The 18,932-nt window shown below is 29.9% G+C and overlaps 1 protein-coding gene across 4 annotated transcripts in view; it reads left to right on the forward strand.

Moving 5' to 3' along the window:
• The window catches only part of LOC129920116 (sphingomyelin phosphodiesterase), a 43,055-nt gene that overhangs the window by 23,328 nt on the left and 795 nt on the right, over positions 1-18,932 (forward strand). For 2 of the 4 annotated variants that reach the window (XM_056001323.1, XM_056001321.1), the window contains exons 2-8: positions 8,759-8,964; positions 9,036-9,392; positions 9,448-9,581; positions 9,635-10,395; positions 10,452-10,705; positions 10,761-11,055; positions 12,947-13,132. In XM_056001323.1, coding sequence (XP_055857298.1) covers positions 8,895-8,964; positions 9,036-9,392; positions 9,448-9,581; positions 9,635-10,395; positions 10,452-10,705; positions 10,761-11,055; positions 12,947-13,132 — 2,057 coding nt within the window. In that variant the 5' untranslated portion in view covers positions 8,759-8,894. Of the gene's footprint in view, positions 1-8,758; positions 8,965-9,035; positions 9,393-9,447; positions 9,582-9,634; positions 10,396-10,451; positions 10,706-10,760; positions 11,056-12,946; positions 13,133-13,435; positions 13,939-18,932 lie in introns of those variants that run through there. The other 2 variants (XM_056001319.1, XM_056001320.1) reach the window with 2 other exon arrangements.

The following is an 18,932-nucleotide window of genomic DNA, read 5'->3' on the forward strand; positions in this document are numbered from 1 at the left end:
TGTTTATTATATGGAGCATCGTACTAGGCACCAGAAAAAATGTCAATTTTTGAAATTTTTGAATACCGAAGAAAAAATTGCAATCTTTTCTTCGGTAGGTATTCAAAAATTTTAAAACACATGTGTGTCATCATAAATAAATAAATACAAATAATATTTTTTTCCATTTGGTAAGGAGAATTCTTGACTTTTTTCAACCTTAGGCTTCGGCTTCGGCCGAAGATTTTCTTTCAGCCTAATAATTCGGCTTAGGCTTCGGCTGAAAATCGACCTTCGGTCGGACACTAGAAATTGGTTTTACTGTCTAAAGAAATTATTATCAATATTTAATTCTTTTTTAAGTTTCTAATCAACTGAATTATTTATTTATTTGTAAGTTTTTTATATCTTAGGTATTAACTAATTAAAATAAGATTATTCATTTATAATAATAAAACTACAAAAATAAAAGAATACCAAAATAGAACTTTGTTAAAAATTAAATAATGCAAAATTCTGAAAATGATTTACTTGTTTAAAATATAAATTTGGATTCTATTAAACCAACCAGGACCTTATCTTCAACAAATTTTAAATCTTTAGGTAGGTATACCTTTTTTTCTTCAATTTTCTAAACTTTGCATGAAAATAAATTATGTTTGAAAAATTAAAATAGATTTTATTTCCAACACCTAAATTGAACAGAAACTATAAAAATATCAACAATTGAAGTATGAAAAACTTGAACGGAAAAGAAATTATAAAAAAAACTTTAATGGCTTCTAAATAAACACTTAGCCAGCATTTCACAATACTTTTCTTAGATTTTGTTTTCTTGAAGGTTTTCAAAATCCGTTCGCTTAGAACTTTCTATAGGTATTATGTATTATGTTTTTTTCATCGCAAAATTGCAATAAAAAATTTTGTTTTAAACAAGATTCACCCTTTCAAACAGTCATGTTAAATTTATGTCTTTGGATTCTTTTATATAATATTTAATTTTGTTTTATTAAAGTTGAATATGTATTAACATTATTGAAATCTAGACCGGAGATAGCTGATCCTACAAGACTATAAATTCGTATAAAATGTTTAACTCCATGAATATTAAAAGTAGATATACCTTTCAGTGTACATTTTGGGTAGAATTAAACTGATTCTATATCCATTCTGAAAATGTTAAATTCTTTAAACTAAAGAAAACTCTTCTAAAGAAATTGAATATCTATTAGTTGAAAATAAATCCTCAAGTGAAACATTGGTATAAGAGTAAAATAAGATATTCCAAATGAATTATTTATAACTAGATATAAAAGAATACAATTTCCATACAAACATGATAGGTATTTTTATGTCTGTATTATAAAATGTAAAGGTATTATAAAAGTTAGAGAAATAACAATTTGTAATTCTTTGAAACAAACGTAGATAAGGTATGTTTCAATAATGTTCGTAACACGGTAACCATAATTTTCAATCTTTCAATTATAATCTTTCAAGCTTTCATTGTCATTGCATTTAATTGCTTTTTATTTAACCACAATTTAATTCGTTTAGTACGAATGGCAATTCCACACATAAACTTCTTAAAATATTTTATATAAGTCAAAGCTTAATGTGTTTATAAATCAGTTAATTCATTGAAAAACGTACTTGTATGTGTTATATTGAACGTGCTTGCGATACCAATCTTGAAGGCTATTCATAACGTCTATATCAAAATATATCAGAAAGTTTTCTTCAACCACTCTAAACCAAGTTAATTGTGTGACATAAAACATTTTCAATTTTATGATTAGCATGACAAATAGTGAATTCAATGCAATTGCATTTTATAATAGTTTCATATACATACTATAACTCTACATAATTTAGACAAAGCTATCCCTTGAAATGCACTTCAAATCAAAGCACTCGAAATAGAAATCCTATAGTAGTATGAGACGTAATGTTGTTAATAGAATTAAAGACATTTTTTTATTTTTTTCAAGTGGAATTGAATTGGCCAAGACGTTTCCGACAACTTTTAAAGAATTTTTTCGCATTCGTTTGAATACATTTGAAAAATTAGGAAACTTTTTTTTTGTAGATCAAAGAAATAGAAAAGAAATAATGGTACACGGTTAAAAATTGTGTCGAAGTTTTTAAGACAACCTCTGGAATCAGGCATCGAAGTTTTTAAGACAACCTCTGGAATCAGGCTTTTTGCAATACAAACAAAATTAGTTTTTAGTATTGCGATTTTATTGCACAGGCACAGTTTTTAAACAATTTTGTACTAATTTTTGTATTAGAAAATTAGAAACCTTATTCTTATTACCATAAATTGTAAATTGTCATGACCTTGTGTGCAGTGGCATATAGTCAGTTTTTACTTCATTGATCGATACGTGTTTATTTAAAAAGCAAATCCAAATTTGCACCTTCTGACCTTTCTTTTTGGCAGAGTTATTCAGTAAAAACTAAAAAGCACTATTTGAGTTTTTTGTTGGTTTTGGCGAATATGTAGTCATCAGTACAGTAATAAATTAAGGTAATTACAATATGTTTCTGATAATGTTTTCTATCATTTCGATGCAAATTCATTGCATTTAAATATTTTAGTACCAAATTCAGGGGAAATTTAGTTTTTTTTAATATTTCTTTAAGGAAGGTTGGACAAACTATGATTTTTGGTTTGTATTGTACCAAGAACTGGAGTTTCAATTGGCTTCATTTTCTATTTGAGTGTTTATTGGTGGATTAAAAAATCAATGGTTCATCAATTAAAAAAATGTTTGCTCAAAATTATTTTGCCCAACATTTCATTTTTGTATACATTGTATTTTCCTAGTTGTTGTTAATTAATGGGATTTCAATAGTTGTCATTTAAATATCTGCCAATTCTATTATATTTTATAACAAAGACTTACATACACAATAATCATAGAATATAAAAAAAACTACCATTGTTGAATCACTATCAAAAATACAACCCTCCGCTCGAGACCATAGCCAATCATGAATAGTAACTCAGTCAAACCCACCATTCCATACAAGGCAAACAAATTGCGAATCCAATCAGGAAAAACAAAGAAAATAAAATAATAAAAAAAAAATAATGTGAATAAAAAAAAAAAAAAATAAACAAACCAAAAATTTATTCAAAAATGCAAAGTTCGCAAAATTTTATTGATATTGATTCGTACGACTACGATGACGACTGGAAGAATAAATGGACGAACTGATGATGATGCTGACTGTGCTATTGGAGTATCGATGGATGTCCGTCCAATCGACAAAATCCCCAAACTTCGTTTGGTCTTCTTTATTTGAATACAATGTGATATGCCTGGGCTGATATACTTGTACTAACAGGATATTCTGTGTGTGTTGTTCATTCGATAGGGAGCGACTTTACTCTATACAACACTGGCATAGCTAGTCCTGCTCTTACTCTCGCTAGCTATGTAGCGGAAACAAACATGTTAAACAACAAATGAATTGCTGACGACTTCATTTAAATCAGCACAGCGAACAAAAATAAAACAGATATTTATACAAAACAAAAAAAAATCCATCGCAAATAGAGTCAATAGATGCGAAATTTGATAAGGGAGAAGTGGGCTAGTTGGCTTATAGGATTTTTTTTTTATTTTGGAAAATGTATTAGAAAACACTAAGTTTAACACCTGTAAAGATTTTGATGCAACAAAATAAAAATGCTCCATTTTGAAATCAATATAACCTGTTACCAGCAAACAAGCAAGAAACTTCAAAGGATACTTCACTTGTCCAATTGAAACAGTTATTTGAAGAATTACGATTTAACCTTTTTACGATCAACCTTATGTAATTTTTTTTTCTTTATAAATAGTTTTTTCTTGAGTTTCTTACAATATTTTAATTTTAAAATTTTTTAAAAGGATATTATCCTTCCTTTCCTATATCGGTAGGAAATTTAATTATCTAAAAAAAAATTACTTAATAAAAATTTTCAAGTTCGGCCTGCTTTTCAAGTTATAGACAAAAATACAAAAAGTAACAAAAAGAGTCGAAAATATTGATTGATTACAAAAATTATCAATTCCCTTATAACTTATGCATAGATTTTGAAGAAAACTACCTTGTTGTTTTTGCAAGAAAGTGCACATATAAAATTATGAAGATTCGAAAGATTTAGTTTTTTTTATATTAGTAAGATATTTTTTTTTGGAAAAATTTCCTCTAAAAATCGCTTTTTTTAAATGTTTTGATGCATTGCACTTTAAACATCTGAAATGACCCAAAAAAGTTATTCCAGTGTTTTTTGCTTATTTAGTCAGCTTCCTGTTCAGATTAATCGTTTATTACTCAAGATATAGCCCGAATACTAGGTATGCTGAAAAAAAAAAACGACAAAAAACTTTGAAAAATCATATATGTCGAAAATCTATATATAAACATTTTTTAGATAAGATTTTATAGTTTCCTGGGATCGAATCTATATAAAAAGTTTAACGGCCGCGGCCCTTGGTGTCCAACATTTTTTTATTTATTTTTTGTAAACTAGTGTTACTTTCAAAAAGGAATAGGTACGTTTTGAAAAATTATCAACTTTCATTTTTGATTTATGAACTTGCTATTTACAATTAACTTAAATTAAACCTATTTTTAAGATACATTGATTGATTGCTGGCACAAAGGGAGCCCAACCTTCTACATTGAAACCGAAAAATCTGATTTTAGCAAATTTTATTGCTGTATTAGATATGCCTTTATTAATACATTATTGACTTTTAACATTTCTTGACCAAATCGAATATTTTTTTGTTAAATTAGAGAGAAATTATTGCGTTCATCAAAATTTCATTTTGAAAATTGAAAACAAAAGTAATACTATTTTGACAAAAAATGAAAAATTGAAAAAAGATAATTCAATGATGTACCTATTCAGTGAGCACACTTGAATACAGTAATCAAATTTGAAAAAAAAAATTTCGCCAGCAATGTTTTCATGTAACATTGTTTAGGAAAAAAATGGCTCAGAGCATTTTCCATTATTCGTACTAGGTTTTCTCTATAAGCTTTAACTTTTAAAGCAATACTGGCAATAAACTGCAATTCATTGTATTAAATGTAGAATCTGCTAGAAAATATAAATGGAAATCTACCCCAAATTAAAAGTACTCAAACTTCCCCTATAATACAGTTCCATCAGTTGTCAGTTCTTTTTAAATCTTTTGTCCATGAAAATCTACAATTCGTATGAGAATGAGTTTGAGTACCTATCTGATTTTTTTTTCCTTCCCTGACACATGTCCACCTGTGAATTTAGACAGTTGTGCAACGTTGTAGAATGCATCTCTACATGTGTTACGTCCTTTGCTGTTGATTTGATTAAAAGCATTCACTTTTTTTACTTATATCTTTTTAGAATACCAATTTCAATAGATAATTGTTCTTTTCGAATTTAGTCAGTTCGTAGTCTTTTATTTGACTCGAATTCCAAAAAAAAAAGAAGTCACTTTGCCATTTAACAAAAAAATCGATTTATACAACAACAAATTTGTACTCGTATTGATTATTCACACATCCATAGAAAATTAAAAAAAAAAAAAAACTAAAATACTGGCACTTCAATATACAGCAATTCAATTAGTATAGTGAACTGGATTAATTTATGCACTGTTAGAATATATCTTCCGGAAATTCTTTGCATTATGCGTCATCTTGTGATTTTATTTGCTACTATGCTCCACGCATAGTAATCAGATGCGGGAGTGGAGTGAACTCGTACAATTCTCAAGCCCCCCAATGTGTTCCCCTGAAGCATGCGAAATTTATTCGTGGGGGTGGGTTGGGGTGGCAGATTGGATATATACTGGAGAAGTGATGCTACAAAGAGCTTGAGGCATGAATCTTATTTTGAAATGGGGTCTGAATTTGGAAGTAGGGGAGGTGTTGTATTGTTTTACGCAACAAATACAAATGCAAAATGTTCCTATGAAATTTATTTATTTATGCAAGAACAATTCGTGAGAAAAGCGTATTTATCTTTATGGGGCACGATAGCCTTTTTGGATCTTAATTAGATCTTAAAGTGAGCGGCGTGTTGTAAAAGTATGTTTTCACTTGAATACTGATTTGACGGCAACAGTTTGATATTGTTTTTTTTTGCTTTTGTATCTGAAATGCTCGTAAGAATTTCGGTAGAACTTGCTCGTTTACTGTGTATTTTTTGAAGAAAAATTAGTTTTAAAGAGAAAAGAGTGTTTTGAGAAGAAAAAATATATAAAATCAGAGGGTTTGCAGTTTGTTGTGCGTATAAGGTTTTAAATTCAATTAGTAACGAATTAATTAAATTGAAGATACTCAAAAACAAACTTTCTCTCACAGTATGGGCAAATATGGGGGAGTTAATTTGGACAGTTTTTACTTTTGAAATACAAACCAGATAAAGTTTTTTTTTACAATTCTAATGGAACTTTGCATTATTTGAATAGGAAGGAAAATAATTTGATGGTATTACAAATTTTTGTTTTTAAAATGAAGATAATCTTTCAGCGTTTTCATTCATAATTTTTTTTTTTGTGGCTTTTTCTGAAGTTAGACTTCACTTGTCCTTATGAGATGATGAATATTTTTTTTGTTTTTTGGGTTTTAAATAATGTATTACAATAAGGGCCCAGAAGAACCGAAGTATTTAGGTTTAAGAAGTATGCCTTTTATTTTAATTTCTCGTATAACGAATAGGGTAAGATAAAGGGATCTTGCACCCACTTTCTCTGAATATTTGTTTTATCGTTGGATCAGTTTATTTTAAAAGATATTTTTCTAATAAGAAAAAAATAACATTTTTCTAAATAAAAACAAGTATTCCTTTTTTAAGTAACAAAATTAAAATAAAAAAAAAACATTATTTGCAAAGAAAAATTGATTTTTATATATAAAATTAAAAATATGCTTTTGCATATTTCGTAAAATTTTGATATTCCTTTTCTTAAACGCTTCTATTAAAATTGTAGTTTATAATAAAGTAAGAAGTGAAGAACACGGTTCAAAAATATTTTTTCTATTTAACGTGAATTTTGACCAAAATCGTTTTAAATAAAAGTAATCTTCTTCATATTGTTTATATAGGTAGAAGATATCGTTTATTTTGGTTCTAAGAAAACTAATTTTTTATAAATAATATAACAAAGAAAAAATTAAATTAAATTGGTGTGCCATTTTGTGGAAATCATTAATCAACACCTAAAATCAATTGATTACAAAAAAAAAATGGATTTTTTAAAAATGATTTTTTTTTTTTAATTTTATTTTTATATTATATTATTTTTTATATTTAAATAATGCTTTTGTATAAAATTTTCAAGGAAATTTTAACTACCTATTAGGAAAAAAACAGATTCAAAAAATTGGTTTTATGGCACGTAGTTTTTAATTAAAAGCAATCATATTTTAAAAATGAACGCTTGATTTTTTTAACAAAATCTATGCAGTCTTTTTTGAAAAAAACTATACATACTTTCCAAAATTTCTAGAGATTCTTTAAAAAACGTGACATACGACAGGAACCATGGTCCTTTTGCTGCACGTAGTATTATTTTCAGTCATCAAATTGCTACAAAGAATACATCTGGTACACGTGAAAGAACACACTGTAATAAATTTGAAGTAAACCGAACCATCTATTTAGGCTAAAGCTTCTCATACACATTCTTTGCTTCATTGTAATAGAAATTGTTTCAAGATGAGATTTTTTGACGCTTTTCTTACATACGCTTATTTTGACAAACGTAACCAAACGTAAGAAAGCGAGCTAAAGTTCAACCAGACTGAACTTTTGCTTGCTTTCTGACATTTATCAGACATAGTTACAGTCACCCACATAATTATTGCGCCAAATGTGAATAAAAATAAATTATTGCAAAACTAGGTGTGTTTTTTAATTTCTCTTTAAAGATGTTGCACATAAAAACGACATCGAGATATTTTAAATCAAAACAATTTACTTATTAAAAACAAAAATAAGCAGATTTTATGTTTCAATCAGCTGTTCGAAGTCAAAGTGACAGAAGCGCGCTTTGAGGATTTCTCAACGTAACGCGATGACGCGTCTGGCAAAGCGTGATTGTGTTTCTGCTTTTAAGTAACATCATAGATTTTCAATGCTAAATATACTTATCCCAATCAATGGTAAATCCAGTTGAGACTTCTGTCAGAATTCCTTACTATAACATGTCTTCGAATCTTTCAAACCTATGGGTGGGAAAATAATAACGTCTACTTAAACAGTTAATCCAAAATCAATAATAATCCATAACATCTCATTCTCCATCAACATCTCCAGCTCTTTTTTATCAAAATCAGGTCAGTAGAGTACTACACTTGAGAAAATTTTCCCAGTTACTCGAATGTGCCAATGTGCCCCTCAACCAACACAATTCACAAACACATTAAGATTGGATATACATATGGGCAGGGGTTAAGTATCCTTCTATACCAAGTTCAATAGACTTATTCTGATTGATTTTAAAATCCGTTACGAATCAACATCATGATTCGATAGAACTGCTCTCCTTTGCTCATCACTTATCATTCTTTGAAGTGCAGATGGGGTTTGTAGTACACAATGAAGTTGCACTTTTGATGCAGTAATAGTGCTCACTTACAAACTCAAGTAATGGGTTATGCAACGGAGAAATGATTTCTTCCTCTCTATCTCGAACAAAGATGTTGATGATTTCAAATGCACACTCTCTGAGGTTGCTCTTCAAATTGATTTTAAAACGATTCTTGTTTTCCTTCGTTTCAGATCCCACAGATTCCAGATTCCATCATTACCCCCACAGCCCTTGTGTGTGGTCAAGAATCAAATAAACAATAGGTATATACGAGAGTATACCGTTTGTGAGGCGAGCTAGAGACGGACGAGGTGTGTACATTATTCAATGTTAGATATGACCAAGTCTTTGGTCATATTGGCCATTGTCAGTTGCATAGTTTTTGATGGAACAAATGGTAAGTGTAATGTTTTTATTGGAATCATGAATTCATCTTAAGGTTTGTTTGTTTTTTCTATTTTACAAAAGGTTATCCTTTTGTGTTCCCAAATAATAGAGATCCAGCGATAAAATGGATAGCACCAGAAGACAAATGGGACATTCATTCGGCGCCAAGGAGTATTATTCCACATGTGGAGCTTAGGAAATTTCCCAACCGAACAAATGCCGAGTTGAATGACAATGACGAAGAGTTTCTCAATCACTTGAGAGAGCTGAAAAAGAACACCAGTTCCGCGAGAATGCTCTGGTTTGATACTCCTTCAGATGGACTCACTTATTTGCCGTTTGTTGACAAGGCCCTGAGACTTCTTAACCTGAAACAGGTAGCCTATGAAGTGGAGAACAGTGTAATGTCGAAAGTGTCCTGTACGGCATGTAAAGCTGGTAAGTTTGAAACTAAACTCTGTCAGGAAATTCCAATATAAAATTTTTCCTCTAGGCGCTGGACTTCTTCAGCATTATATTCGTACTGGAAAGACTGAGGCTGAGATCATTAAAATGATCTACGAGTTCTGTGTTAATCTACAAATTCAAAGTCCCAGAGTTTGTCAAGGAGTCAGTCAGTTATTTGGGGTGAGTTTATTAATCTAGTTAAAATCAAATATTTAACCTTTTTGTTTTAACAGGGTGAAGTTGTGTATGTCTTGAAGAGGACTCCCCTCGGTCCAGATGAGATATGCAGTTTTGTGATTGGTGACGCATGTGGAGATGTTTACAATCCTTATCATGAATGGGAAGTTGCATTCCCTCCAGTTCCTAAACCTCCCGTCCAAGAAGTGCCTATTCCCAAAGAAGGAGCACCATTTTTCAAAGTTCTTCACATCTCCGATACTCATTATGATCCACACTACGTCGAAGGCTCCAATGCCGAATGTAATGAACCACTTTGTTGTCGTTTGAGTAGTGGACGTCCATCGAATCCTAATGCCGCTGCAGGCAAATGGGGAGACTATCGAAAATGTGACACACCCAAACGGACTGTGGACAATCTGTTATCACATATTGCTGATACCCATCAGGATATTGATTATATCCTGTGGACAGGTGATTTACCTCCACATGATGTTTGGAATCAAACAAAACGAGAGAACCTGGAAATCATTAAGGAAACAGTGAAACAGATGACTGAAAAATTCCCAGGAGTGCCGATATTCCCAGCTCTGGGAAATCATGAAAGTGCACCAGTTAACAGCTTTCCACCACCCTATGTGAATCAGGAAGATAATTCTATCTCGTGGCTTTATGATGAACTTGATGTGCAATGGAGGCGTTGGTTACCTGCAAGTGTATCGCATACTGTTCGGCGAGGTGCTTTCTATTCGGTATTGGTTCGTCCTGGTTTTCGAATTATTTCGTTGAACATGAATTATTGTAATAATAAGAATTGGTAAGGAACTTTTTAACTCTCGAATAGAATTTTTAATGTTTTGATATTTTCTGAAGGTGGCTTCTACTCAACTCCACTGATCCAGCTACAGAACTTCAATGGTTCATCTATGAACTTCAAAGTGCTGAGTTCTCGAATGAAAAGGTTCATGTCATTGGTCATGTTCCTCCAGGACATTCGGATTGTCTCAAAGTCTGGTCAAGAAATTTCTACAGGATAATTGCACGATATGAGAATACAATAGTTTCACAATTTTATGGTCATACACATTTTGACGAGTTTGAAGTTTTCTACGATCCTGCTGATTTAGGTAAGGAAGAAGCCTTAAAGTAGTCAGTTAAAAATTTTATTTTTTATTCAACTAGGCCATACAACAAGTGTTGCTTATATTGGACCATCGGTATCACCATATTATGATTTGAATCCTGGCTACAGAATTTATTATATTGACGGAGATCATGATCAAACAACAAGATTAGTTATTGATCATGAATCATGGATTATGAATTTGAAAGAAGCTAATTTGTATGATTATCCAATTTGGTACAAATTATACACAACAAGAGCGGCGTATAGTATGACAGCTTTAAGACCTCAAGATTGGGATAATCTGATAGATGAGATGGCTAACAATCAGGAATTGTTTGATGTGTATTACAAGTAAGTATAAACTTTACCTATCGGATGTTAGATTCTTGATCATAAGGTATATCAAAAAATTGTTTTTTAAGCTGTATAATTTCTGAAATTAATGGAAATATCAAGATGAAGGGAAATTTAGTTTACCTGTTTTCAAGAACAGAAATGCATTCTGTTAAATATTTTGACTTAAACAAGCTTATAATAGAATTGAATGTAACGCCTTAGGATAATACTACATTGCATTTATAGGTTTTAACATAGGTAAAATATATGCCAGGATTTTGTATTGTTAAAAGCAATTTTACCAATTTAAAAATACATACCTACGTATAATTCTCTGAGTGGTTTAAGTACTTGTTGCGTTACACCCAACATATTTCCATTTACTCTATTAATTCTTCATTCTCATTTATTGAAAAAAATTCTCATACTGAATTCAACGTCTGCAAAGAAATCCTCCTAAAAATAAAATTCTACATTTTTAAAAAAATTTAGTTTTCTGATTCTGAATCCGATATTTTCGCAATTCGCAAAACCCCGCTTTTTGCTATTTCCAAAGCAATATTTTGACGTTAGGTAATCTTTTCAAATAAATTTGTAACAATTTCACTGGTTTACAGCCACAATGGACACTCAATCCCACTATTTTTTTCTTACGTACTTTGACCTCAGGGACTCGGAAATCACTTTAAAAAAAATTACGATGGATACGTTTTCGAGATATGATTTTCAAAGTTGTTTGTCGTTGTTTTTTCTAACCTGCTTAGTATTCGGGCTTTATCTTGAGAAAACGACTAATCTGAACAGAAAAGCCGGTGCCTGAAAGCTGAGTAAATAAGCAACAAACACTTGAACAACTTTTCTGGGTCACTCCAGATGTTTAAGTGCAATGTATTAAAACATTGAAAAAAAATCGATCCTTTAAAGGAAATTTTTGCAAAAAATACTTTATTACTTAAAGAATAGTACACTTTCTAGCAAAGATAAAAAGATAATTTGCATCAAAATCTATGGATAAATTATAAAGATATGACCATTTTTGTAACGATCAATTTTTTCGACATTTTCTGTTACTTTTTGAATTTTTGTCTCTAACTTGAAAAGCAAGCCGAATTTGAAAATTTGTATTAAGTAGATATTCTTTAAAAAAAAAATTTTAAATTGAAATATTGTAAAAAACTTAAGAAAAACTATTCAAAAACAGAATAAAAAACGAAATTTTTGATGTTTTGCTAAATGGTCTTTTTTATCATTTGAGCATTTATAGATATTGAACATGTAAAAGAGAAAAGAAGATACTTTATCTTTCAACATAATGGTCACAAAACTTGATAATGGCTAAAATTGAGTCATAACAAACTAATTAATTTTAATTTTCAGTTTCAAAACTGATAGGCAATAGTGCACTTTATAAAACATGGAGCTGTTCCGTCCTGATCTCTTTTGTTGTGACAGTTTTCATATAGGTATTTGTGCTGTTCTGATCTGTTCTGTTCCAGATTTTCTTCATTAAAAATACCTATTTTGTACCACCACATTTAATTTTTTGTAAAATTTTCAATATTATGAATATTAAGAAAGTAACATGTGTTAAAACGGATTCATTCGAATTATTTTTAATATTTTTAGTATAATTTCATTTTTTTAGTTAAAAAAGTGTTTTGTTACGATTATTTCAGGGCAATTATTTTTTAAGACATTTTGAGATCAGTTGGGAGTGATGATGTTTTCGTTTTACATTGGATGATTTGACCAAGAAAAAATGGAAACAAATTATTATATAAAAGTCCAAAATCAATGTCACATTGCCCAATATTACAAACCAAAAATTACTATTATATTTGATGTCTTACTTATAATTTCAAATCACATTGAATCCATATTCTTATATATTACAATTTTCTCCTAGAAACTATTGGAAACATTCCCCAGTGAAACCCTCATGTGACCACGAATGTCGAAAACGTATGCTTTGCGATTGCAAAAGTGGTCGCAGTCATGATCGCAAGCACTTTTGTCAAGATGTCGAGGCCAAAGTGGACGTTGGTACATCCAAAGGATGGAAAGATTGGATTTTCAAAGGATTCTCCGCATCGTATGTTAAAAATCTTCTTAAATAACATATTTTCTGTGTTTCATCAGTAGTTATTATGGGTGTTTGTTCGTCTATCATCATTGTACATTTTTCTATGTGTTCATCATCCATATTCATGCCTAAAACTAATTTGAATTTTGTTTTTTTTTTATAAATTTGTATTCTCTGCCTCTGGGTGATGGTTAACAAACAAAAATATAAAACAAATGTATTCTAACATGTATAAAAAAAACAACAACAAACCACTTACACCACATTAAAACGCAATCACACACACCCGCAATAAAAAAAACAAATACAAAGCAGTTCTTCCGAAGATGAAGGCCTTGAGAATAATTTACTCACCAACAGTAACGTTAAAAAGGACAACACGGATGCAAATCATAATATTATTGGAACAACTGAAAGAATTCCGGAAGTGATTTATGTTGGTGGAGGTGGGCAGTAAAAAAAATTTTTATATAAAATACGTATGCTAGCCCAAAAACTTCCCATATAAATGGTAGCATAAGGACGATGAAAACCCTGAAAAATAAAGGAAATTTTTATGGGTTGATTATGTAGAATTTATTAAATAAGTTTTTTTTTTGTTTGCTTTATTACTAAGGGTATATACGTAAAGCTACTTTTGAAGGTTTCAAAGGGCAATGGGTGGTTACTGGCAATAAATAACCACAGAGAAGGACTCAGTTGAAAGTTAATAGCTTTAACGGTGTAATTTGACTTGGTTAAATTTTAAGTTATGTTATTTTGTGTTATTAGATTTATTGATAAGGGAAAATAAATGATTATTTTTTGAAAATCAATGAGAATCTGTGTTAAAAGTTGATTGTATCAAACAAAAGTTGTAACGAACTTAAAGATGTTAAATGATGTGGGAGACTATCTATAGGTTGACCTGAGAATATAACCTCAAAACTGAAAAAAATTATGAATTTCACAATGCAGTGAAATCTAACCCTTACACCCAATAGAAATCTCCTACCGACCTTCCGCCGTGGAAACCCACCAGTAGGACATAATGCTTACAGGGCCATTTGGTCCATCCTGGCAGCACGAAGAAAGGGTGTCTGGACCACAACCGCCAGGCATGCTTGCTTTCGCACGGAATAGCTCGTCGGAGGGGGGGTCTTTGCTGTTGTAGGTCTAGACGGTCGTCACGCATTTTCATGCCTATAAAATTTAAAAAAAGAGCGAAGCCTTCAATTGTTCCAATAGTTCACGAGTTTTGAGTTCCGATCTTATGAATGATGGAGAGCTTAGGTGTTGTTGCTCTAGGAGGAATACCCACCCACGTACTTTCACCTTAAGGCTTAAGCACATCCATGGCTATCACGTCCTCGAATTTAGTGATAACCCCTAATTCGAAAATATTATCGAAGGAACTAAACCATTATTCGTAACTACATACCTCTACAGCAAAATTAAACTTCAAATCCTCAAAAATATCTTCAATATCTTTCATACTTACTTTCGGTATAAACAATAAAATACCACAAAAGAATTCATATTCCAAAAACAAAATTTCGTATACCATCGCTGTCTGTCATCTTGAATTTGCATCAACACATCCACCGAAAAATCTCTTAAGCCCAAAAATTCATTTCAAAGAAACTTGATATCAAAAGCGAAATTCATAAACATGAATCAAAACAACCTTTAAACCAATGTGAAATAAGAACTAGATGTTTTATACTTAAATTTATACATAAGAAATATAGGTATGTATATCTTTATTAAATCAAAAAAAAAATACTTATAAACTAAAAATAATTCAAAAAAATATAAAAAAAAAAAAATTACATATGAAATTCAACAAAATAAAAAAAAAATATCTTCATAAAAAATATTAAGTTATTAAATGATTTAAAGCAAAAAACAAAATTGGTCTGAATTGGAGTTAAAGAGCGCCAAAATAGTACGTCATCAATTAATATTATATCTAACAAAATAAATTTTTTATTAAAGCGAAAGAGATGACTGTATTATATGTTACACAGATTTGAATTATTTCTGCGCGCTAGCTTTTATTCAAATTCACAGTGGGATGAATATATAAAATTTTATATCAAAATTCAAATTATTATTTCTTTCAAATTGTAAATAGATAATGTATTTTTGAATTTTAAGCATATATATGTAATTAAATTGTAGATAGATATTTTGATATTGTAGTTAGGTATTTTTCATTATATTTCAAATTTATCAAAATGATAATCAAAATTTATATTAGCTTTAATTAGAATGAAAATGAAATGCATGAATATTTATACAATTCTTTTTTTTTGTATGTATCTCAAAATTTGTTTTTTTTTTTTTTTTTTTTTTTCTTTTATCTAGATTTTATTTTACCTGCATGTCCGTTCGTTATAGATAATAAATTTCGTTCAAAATATATTTTAGCTTATCAAACTTACCAAAATCGACTTAGAAAAATTACGTTGTTATAAATCCAATATGATGTGCGCACAGCATTCTTGGCAGGTAATCCTTTTATTGTACCTGTATAAATAAATAAACCAAAAAAAATCCGGCGATATCTTGAACGAACTTGTATTACTGTTTGATCGAACTAGGGGTAATTTTGATAGGGGCATTTCATTTCACTTTCTACTTTTGATATCATTTTTTGACTCAAATTTTTAAAACAAAAAAAAGAACTTAACACTAAAAATATTACAAACTAAAATAACACTAAAAAATATATACTAAATTTAACATAAAAAAAAGAAAATGCATCAGATGAATCACAAGATGGTAGGGTTATCGACAGGTGTTATTTTTTTTCTTTTGCAATGAAAGAGAGGATCCCATCATAGACATCGATTACTATCTTTTGGAGGGGGGCTGATTTTAAGCACATGGTTTTTTTCTTGTTTTTTTTTTTCTCTCTTTTATTAGAGCGATCTCAACCTTAAGTTTTTAACACCAGAGTCAGACAATTGGGTAAAATGACTTTTTATTTTGGAGACGAATGAAAGGGAGATGTGACGTCACTATCGAAATTTATCGAGTAACACTTTGCTTTTGTTTGTACTATATTACTTTCACATACATATAGTTTTTTTAATATTCGATTTTAACAACTCGACATAGATAGGGTATTGGTAGATCAATTTTTAAGGTTTTTATTTCTCTTTTTATAGAATTTTTGGTTTTCTACGGTAAATAACAAATGTCACATCACTTAGCGAATGGAATTTTTTTTTGCGTTTTATTGCTATTTTTTTTTTTTCGTTTTCTATTGAATGAGTTTTATGTTTGGCGTTATTTTAATTATGAGCTCGCGTTGAAACAAATACTTTTTATCTTGTGCACGTGGCGAATTTTTGCACGTATTTTTTTTGTTTTAAACGCAGCCTTTAAAATAGTTTTTGCTCAAACGATTATATAGTTTTTTAGATGGCTTAAACTGAACTTTATTATTTTTTTTTTTTTTATTTTTCTTTCTTTTAAAACTTTATAGTAGCACGCGATTTAAATAGACTTTTTTTTTCTTTCGCCGGAGCGATCGCGGCTGTATTTTAAAGAGTGTTCCTGTTCAGTCGACTAGATGATTTATTTCAAAGAGAGCGAGTCCGAATTCGGGCTCAGCTTTTATAGCAAAATTTTGTGGACTTAGGTTCCACAAGCTTCATGAGGGTGTTCTTCCGGGCACATCTAATATTTTGTAGGATTTTGACCAAAGAATTATATTTTTGGTATCAAAAATTAAGTTTCAATTTCTTGAAAATAAATGTGAGAATTTTAGATTTTTTTGATCGACATCCCACAAGATATAAGGTACCGGAAGTCTTCCATTACCCCATACATTGACATTCTATTGTGACGTGGAAGCTTGATTTGGTAGTGTACATGAACTCGTGATTCATTGACAGATAAACAGGGAAACTCTTAAATTTTAAAGAGATCTCTTTAAGAGAATTTTAAATGGGAAATTTCTCGATGATGATTCTTATAATCATTGCTCCCAAAGCACTACCCTATCGACGCATAAAGGTCATGTATAAGGATCTTGATAATTTATTAGGTATCGCAAATCGAGATTTCCTACAAAGTGTAGAAATGGGGTCGAAAGATGTTAACATACGTTGAGTGTTATGTAACTTGATTTGTTTTAAATATGTAAAATGAAGAGCTCAGTATATTTACTCAATGTTTTGTGATCACATTTAAGTAATTATGCTTGGTGTTTGTACCACCCGAAACCCGGGTTTTTGGCACTTTAGAAGTTCACTTCAGCAGCCATTTTAGATTTTATTAAATTTTGTCTGCTTCTATTGGTCGTTTGACAGTAAATGTAGGAATAGGAAGTACATAAAAAAGTTTCCTTTATTTCAGGAAAATTTTCGAAAGTTGAAAAATTGGTCATTTATGATTCAAGAAATATTAACATTTACTTTAAAAATGAAAATAACACATAAATCTTTAAAATATCTTTCAAACCCTACATACGAAAAGCATAATATTTTTAGAATTTGAGTTTTGAAAAGAGACCAACTACTCAATTTTGGAACTTATTTTCGTTTTTTTTTCATCCATAGAAAATATTTACTAACCCAACAAAATAAATAATCCACATACACCACAGTGACCCATGACCCATATCCTATAGATAGAAGAAGTGCATATCCCTTATGTTTGAGCTTTATAAATGTATTATATAAATTATGTGTACTACTGCCAAACTGGCCTATCAGCATTTTCAGTATCTTGGGTCACTGGGGTGTATGCGTAACATTTCAAAAAGTAAAAAGTTATACTCAACGTTTATCGCTCATATTTTACCAAATGAATGAAAATTACATTCATAATTATATTGATAACACCAGCACACAGAAAGAAACTGTTTTCTTAGTGGTTTTTTCCATTTTGCTCAAAAACCTTAACTTTTAATGGGGTCGATGTAATTTTTTTTTTCAAATTTAATAAAATCGAATACAATCATAATCTATTTATAATAGAACTTTAATAAAAACAAGAAGTCAACAACGATTTTTTATAAAAAATAAATGTTAAATTTCGAGATCGTTACAGTTTTTTTTCTTCAAAATGACTAGGCTGAGATGCTGTATTAAAAATCTGGTACAAACAAAGAAGTTGATTTTGGTCATCGAATTTAGCAAAATTTACATATTGTTAAAAAAAAATTAGTTTTATAAATCTTAGGGTGGGTCAAAAAAATCGAAATTCGTTTTTAGATTTGGTACCTCGAAAACTCGATTGCTAGACACCTCTAGAATATAGTCACCAAATGTGAGCTCTTTATCTTAATGGGAAGGTCCTCCGCTTTTCAATTTTCCATTTTTACATCAAGCTTCTACTAAAACAAAATATTTTTTTTATTAATTGAATTTTTAGCCAATTTTTTTTTACATATTCTTGTAGAAAATTGAACTCTCTACAAAAAAGGTTAAACAGACTTTTTTGAATTATCTAACCGTTTAGCAGATATTTGAGGTCCAAAAATCGAGAAAATCTTTAAAAATTCGTTTTTTGTTCTTAATTTTGTAAAAAATTATAATAATCAAACGCGCATGACATATTCTTATAGGAAACAGATTGCTCCACAAAAAAGGTCTTAATAACTTTTTTTATTAATCTAACCATTTGAAAGATATTCGAGGTCAAAGTTAAACAAAAATATAAAAACTTTCTTTACTTTTCAAAATTTTCTACTTCACTGAAAAGTCATTATTATTAAATTAGTAAGATGGATTATTGTAAGGGCTTAAATGTTCTACAAAAAAGTCCTTGGCCTCAAATTCGTTGTTTTAACCGTTTAGAAGATATTCGCATC

This window comes from Episyrphus balteatus, chromosome 4 (genome assembly GCF_945859705.1).
Source record: "Episyrphus balteatus chromosome 4, idEpiBalt1.1, whole genome shotgun sequence".
NCBI lineage: Eukaryota > Metazoa > Arthropoda > Insecta > Diptera > Syrphidae > Episyrphus > Episyrphus balteatus.